Consider the following 6,754-nt stretch of genomic DNA (forward strand, 5'->3'; position numbering starts at 1 on the left):
GGAGCGGCACGACTTCATGGCGCCGCCGGTGAGCGGCCTGCGGGAGCTGCGGAGCCGGCGCGGCGAGATGCGGAGCCGCGTGGAGCTGCTGCTCATGGAGACGCAGGCGCGGGTGTGCCGCGCGCTGGCGCAGCTGGACGGCGCCGCCGCCTTTTCCGTGGACAGCTGGGAGCGCCAGGAGGGTGAGGATCCCACCGCTCCTCGGGCCCTGCCTTCCCCCTCCGTGTCCCCCCTACCAAGTCCTCCTGGTCAGCCCCCTCCTGGCTCTGCCCAAGCGGGCTGTGGGTCACAGCGACTCTCAGCGAGCGGATGGTGGCCCAACAGGGGTGTAAGAGTGTATGGAAAGGTCGTGAACCAGCTTTACGAATGGGTCCACGAACTTTAAACGTTGCTTCTCTTGTAAAGGAGGAAAATGGGGGAAACGGTGGCTTTTCCCTTACAGGCTGGCAGAGTCCAGCCTGCGAGGGGCTGCCTGAGGCCTTCCTGGATGGCACCCTGTGCGTTGGGTGTGAGGGGCACTGGGTCGGGATTGACCGTTGATGTTTACAAATGGGTTCTGGTACAAACCAGGTTGAGACCCACTGGTATATAAGACCAGGAAGGAGGCTCTGGCAGGGAAGAATCCCAGGGGGAGTGTGGGGCTGCTTTCCTGGCACTTCTCCGATTGCATATCCAGACAGTGTTTCACTAGGTCCGCCTCTACAGGCTCCCTCAACTCCTTCAGTGGGCAGTGGGTGCTGGCTGGTGTGCACTGTTTGGTGTCCCTTTCCAGTGCCCTAGTTATTAATCTGTGACCTCACTGGTTTTTGGGTTTTTTTCTGGTCCCACGCATTTACTTGATGTGTCCTCAGTGGTCTCCTTTATTCAGGGAGGCTGATAGTTCCCTGTCATGGGCAATAGCCCATGACCTTCTCTCTGCACATCAAATAGGTCTGGCCAGGAAGGAGGCTGTGGCCAGGAGGGTCCTCTGGGACTGTGGGGCCACTTTCCTCACCCTAGTTTGCTCCCGTCTCCGAGCAGAGCATCACTGGGCAGTGTCTGCTGGTGCCTTCGTGTTGCTTGAAGGCCAGTGGGCATTGTCCAGTGTGCTCTACTCAGTGTTCCCCCTTGGCACTCTTGTTTTGAACCTGTGACCAGCACTCCCATCCCTGTTTTTTTTATCATTGGTCCCACAGAATCTGTTGGCACTTTTTCCTGTATCCTCCCTGCCTGAGGGAGGCTAATAAGAAACTTGGTGGGCTATGCCCACATTCTTAAAGGTGACAAATAGGTCTGTCTTCTTGTCCGTTCATGACCAGGTTGGTCCCTTCCCCTCCCTCCTCGCCCCAGAGTACAGATGAGGGCCAGTCTGGAGCAGGAATCAAAGGGGCCTCCACCCCTTTGTGGGGTGGGGGCAAGTGCCCCCACCTGGATCTGCCCCTGAACTTCTCTGTGCCAGCCTCCATATCTTCCATGACTTGTTTAATCTCTAAGATATATTATTTGCTGTGCTGCATGAAAAGGCCATGTTGTTGCAGAAGGAGGCATGTTAAGCATGCAGAAAAGTCTGTGAAGGGGAAAGGTGTGATAGCAGTATTCACATATCTGACAGGCTGCCATAAGGGAGTGGATGTTCCCTCCTGTGTTGTAGAGGGTAGGTGATGAAGCAATGGCTTTATGTTGCAGCAAAGTAGATTTATATCAGAAAGAAAAAACTTCCTTATTGGTAGAACAAGGAGGCAGCAGAAAAGACCGTCCCAGGGAAGTTGTGGAATCTTCTTCATTGAAGGTTTAGGAGAAGAGGTTGGGGAAGTGTTGGTCAGGGATGATCTGAGTAGCATATATTCATTCATACTGAGGGTTGAGATTCCTTATGGCCCTATTGTTTTATGGCCAGTGTGTCTAGGTGCTGTTTTGTTTTAGCTTGCTTAGTGACATAATATTCCCCAAGGCAGAAATTCTGCGTGTTGTTTAAAATCACCTGGAAAAGAAGAGTGCTATGTAATCAGGGCTGGAATAATTTAACCAGACCATGTCTGGCCATAAAAATATGCTGTTAGCCCGATGTAAAGCAAGAGAGAACCTACCAGTGAGGTCAAGAAACATGTTTATAAAAACTGGTTCTACTGCAGGACCTCTCCAGGTCTGGAAAGAATTGGCTGTTGGTCTGTGGACCTTGTTATGATTAGTAGGTATCTAATTAAATTTGAAGATCCCTCTGCTGTTTGACTATGAAAACTAGTTGTTTTCCATATCTCCCTGTCCCCCCACCCCCAAACCTTTGCTCCCCTCAGTAGCTTCCTAAGTAGGAGAAAGGAGTAGGGGGAAATGGTTTCTACCACTTTGTGCTTCTTTGTATGTCTCCAACTTTGCATCTCTGCTGCCCCTTTTGAGTCCTCCTTTCACTTGAACAACTTCCGTGTCTGCAGACAGATTGCTTTCCCAAGCAACACCATGATACTGACCTAATAGTGACAGTTCTCTTGTTGCTGTCCTGGTTCTGAATAGAAGCAGTGAAATGGGCTGGAGCCTTTTTAATCTAACACTGTCATTCCTTAGCACACTGGTTCTCAACTTTTTTCCTACCAGGACCCGTTTGCAAAGGTTCATGGCTTGTCCCAACCCACACTCCCCTGGCTCTGCCAGTGCGTGAACCACAATCCCCAGTCTCCCTGGGCCATGCTAGTGTCCTTCACTCTTGACCCGGAGCCCCTGACTCACCCCCAGCCCTGCTGGTGTCCCTCACTTCCATCCCACAGTCCCCTGCACCCCAGCCCTGCCAGAGGAGCCCCCGGCTGTCCCTGTCCTGCTTGGGCCAGTGTGTGGTGGCCACTGTGGCTCCAGCTCATGCGGGCAGCAGCAGAGCAAGTCCAGCCCTAGCACAGGCTGGAGAGAGAAGGAGGGGAGGCCTGTGGCAGCCCCTGCCCTGGGCTGGGGCTGCTATACCACGCCAGGCAGCCTGGTCACAGCGCCCCCCCCCAGCAGCAGCTTCTAGCTGCCCTGCCCCTGTGAGCACCCAGCCCAGCCTTGCATCTTTCCCCTGTCCCTTCTCACTGGAAGGGGCCGGCGCCTTCCCGCCGCCACTCTGCCCTTCTGCAGTCTCAGCACTTTCCCGGGATCAGTGTTTCTGAACCCGTGGCTCGCAACCCTCTGAAATCTTCTTCCCAAAAGTGGGTCGCAACCCATGGGTTGAAAAATGCTGCCTTAGCAAACTTATAAATCACTGTGTAAGCATAGGAGCCCTCTGTAAATTTGGAAGGATTGTGCCTGGCCATCTGCTCATATTCTGAGGACACTTTGTTGCTGTAAGATGTGGAGTTTTGCTTTAAATGAAAGTTTAAAGTCTGTATGCATTTCCCCTTCCTCACGCTAGCCAAGGAATGCTTCATTCATATTGCTGGCAAATGGAAGACAAGCTTTTCCAAGGTTTCTAAATGACTTGGGGTATTCTTAGTATGTAAAAGCCACTGGCTTTGGTAGAACATCTCTCTTAAATGGTGACAGTGAATTAAGAACAAAGCGGGATATTCTAGTTTTTTGTATTGCATCTTGCTAAATAGGGCCACATTTTCCTTTTGAAGGTGTGGAGCTATGTAAAACTAATTTAGATTCAAAATACAATACTATTGCGACCCAAGCAAAGATATCCCTTCTTGCTGCTTTCAGTAGCTTTGTCCTGAGGTTTTAAGCAAAGCCTCTGAAGTTAAAAACTGGCTGTTATATTCTGCTCACAGTGACAAGTGACTAGTATAGCTGCTTTTCTAACCAGCTTTTAATAATTCCTTTCTGTGTGGTTCCAGTGACAGAATAAATTTGTTCTCTAAGTAGTTCACAGTCTGTGGTCATCTGGTGAAATGTACTGCTTCAGGAAGTCATCACTACCAAATACTATAGATGGATTTTTAAAAGCTGGGTAATTTTATGAATAACACTCGTTAGTCATTCACAGTAAGATTTTTTTTTACCATGTTTTAGAGGTTATAGTGATCAGTATAAGAATATGAAAAACTGTACTTTTCTTTCTGTCCTTTCCCCTCTCCCTCGCTCCACACTGTCCACTACCACTGTTGTCTTACAAAACTGGCAAAATGCATTAAGGGCAGTGAGGGAGGGCTCCAGCAAATGCGTGAGGAGAAATCTCATGAGTTGAATGGTCACTTTTATGCTACTAGTAAGTGGTCAAGCATTTTACACTGTATAATGTGCTTCTAAGACTTGAAATGCACTTTGTCTCCGATAGGTGGTGGTGGCATCAGCTGTGTGCTTCAGGATGGCGATATCTTTGAGAAGGCAGGTGTTAATGTGTCCGTAGTATTTGGTCATCTTTCTGAGGAAGCTGCACAACAGATGAGAAGCAGAGGGAAAACTCTGAAGACTAAAGATGGTAAAAACATGCTAATAAACTTGATTAACTTTACAGTGTTACTGAATGGGTGCATAGGAGGCAGATGTGAGACTGAAGTATTGCCTTATAAGCCATATCATCTGCACACATAATATGAAGAAAACCAAGTGTCTGAATGAATTTCTCTCTTTGTGCTCTATAATTCATTTAATAAAACGACAGGTGTTTGACTGAATCACCTAGCTTGGAAACTTTCAAATCTCCCATGGCTTGCATATCAATATGTTTCATCTCTTGTCTTGCTCCTCTCTTGAGTGCAGAAGTCAAAGTCCTCTCATGTCTGGCAGCCTGTAAGGTTAATCTGGGCAAGGTAGACCAGTTTCTGTAGCCAGTGGCACATGACAGAATGATGTAGTCAGCATTAGGGCTGTGCGAATCTTTGGTTCCTGATTCTATTCAACGGAGATTCAGCCCAATTTGGTGGCCAAATCTCTGAATCCGAATCAAATCAGAACCCTCTGAAGAGATTCGGAAACATTCGGTGATTCAGACATAGAAACAGCTTTAAATGTTTTTTCTACATACCTCAAGGTACCAAGCAGCTCATGACTGCTGTGATGCTGGGGCGGATGGAGTATCCCATGGGAGCACAGGTTGTGGGGGCTCGCCAATGTGCTCGGCAGGAGATCCAGAAGTGGACCAGAAGCACTTCTGGTCCACTTCCCAGTCTACCGGGGAGCGCATGGGGGGGGGGTCCCCTGGCTCAGCGACTGGTGCTTCCTGGGTCTTAGGAGGCACCTGGGGTCCCCCTGCAGCCAATCGCCGAGCCAGGAGGGGCCCTTGGCGCGCTTGCCAGCAGACCCAGAAGTAATTCTGATCGACTTCCGGGTTTGCTGCTGGGGGGGTGGGGGGGGGCGGCGCGCTGGCTGTGCTTCTATGGGACACTCCATCCGCCCCAGTATCTCAGTGTTCACGAGCCGCACACTGATACATACCTCGAGGTATGTAGAAAAAACCTTTAAAGCTGTGTCTGTGGCTGAATTGCTGATTCTCTGAATCGGCACCAAATCTTCAGATTCGCATTCGGCCGAATCTGATCGAGAACAGTGATCTGAATCAATTAATCGAATTGCTGTCCCCCATTCGGGCTGAAATCCGAATCACATACCCCTAGTTAGCATCATGTCTCACCACCTTTGACTTCCTCGCCTAAACAAACACGGGCTTATTTACAACTGTAGGTGGTCTTTGGCATGAGTCCAGAGCAAGGCTTGAACCCTCACTTCTCAAGTCTTAGCAAAATGCCATAACTCCTCTCCTGCCTGGATACACAGGGAACAAGTGTATGAGGTGTTTTGGGTGCCATTTTGGGGTCTGTTTTCTGACCATGAGAACGCTGTAATAAATGACTGAGCAATGTGAGAGTTTGAGATCACTGAATTTTTTCATATTGCAAATATTGTGATTTGTTTGGCGAGGAGACTGCATACACACAGTACCAGCTCTTTGCCGTACATTTTAGCAATAATCCTGAGAGAGAGCCTTTAATTCTTAATTAGCTCCTTTTTGTGAAACCCATTTTTGTAGTCCCCCAACTTCAATGAGATTCTATACAGAGCTAGTTGTTCTAGGAATGGAGCCATGGTTTGAAAGTCTTCATGGTGCTGGTTTCTCTTCTTTAAAATCTACTTCTTATGTGCTTGTTGCTGTCTAGGTAAACTACCATTTTGTGCCATGGGTGTAAGCTCTGTTATCCACCCAAAGAATCCTCACGTTCCAACTATACACTTCAACTACAGATATTTTGAAATTGAGCAAGCAGATGGTAAGATTCATAATCTCAAGTGTGTTGAAATATGGACACAGACTTGATTCGGAGGAAGCATAATATTGTGGTTAGAGCAAAGAATTAAGACTGGCTTTAGTTCTGTTTCCAGCTGTGCCCTAAGTTTATTAGATCACACTGGGCAATTTGAACCTTAAGCCTTTGTTTATGCTTTTTAAAAAATATGTATAATAATACTTGCAACTACCTTAAAGGCATTTACAACTTAATTGCTGCTTGTAAAGTGATCAGTGCAGGATATTGTAATTCTAATTGTTTAAGACTGAGTATAACATGAGTGAGACATAATGCCAAGGCAGATAAATGTTAATAATACAATTCATGGGAAAATCAGAGTTTAAACATCTTTCCCGATTATTGACAGTAATTCAAACTGACTCTGTCCTTTCTCATGGGGTTAAAAATTGTAAAATGTAATAAATGTGAATGTACCCTTTTAAAATAGCCGGGCAGATAGAGAGAGAATTCTGTGTGAAATTTGGTTTATTCAGAAAAGTGTAGGGATTGCAACGTTGTTTCTCTTTTTCAATAAAGAAAAAGGGGAATTTAGGGTCTTGTGGTCCACATCTGACAATCCCTGCTGA

General features: G+C 47.5%; 1 protein-coding gene across 3 annotated transcripts in view; it reads left to right on the top strand.

The window, feature by feature from the left end:
- Positions 1–6: 6 nt before the first annotated feature.
- The window catches only part of CPOX (coproporphyrinogen oxidase), an 18,749-nt gene continuing 12,001 nt past the window's right edge, over positions 7–6,754 (top strand). For 2 of the 3 annotated variants that reach the window (XR_003095420.1, XM_025210904.1), the window contains exons 1-3: positions 7–182; positions 4,220–4,363; positions 6,039–6,149. Coding sequence is in view for 2 of the 3 variants with exons in the window: in XM_025210904.1 (XP_025066689.1) it covers positions 17–182; positions 4,220–4,363; positions 6,039–6,149 (421 nt within the window). In the remaining variant the exon portion in view is untranslated. The remainder of the gene's footprint in view (positions 183–4,219; positions 4,364–6,038; positions 6,150–6,754) is intronic. The other variant, XM_025210905.1, reaches the window with a different exon arrangement.

This window comes from Alligator sinensis, unplaced genomic scaffold (assembly GCF_000455745.1).
Source record: "Alligator sinensis unplaced genomic scaffold, ASM45574v1 scaffold327_1, whole genome shotgun sequence".
Taxonomy (NCBI): Eukaryota; Metazoa; Chordata; order Crocodylia; family Alligatoridae; genus Alligator; species Alligator sinensis.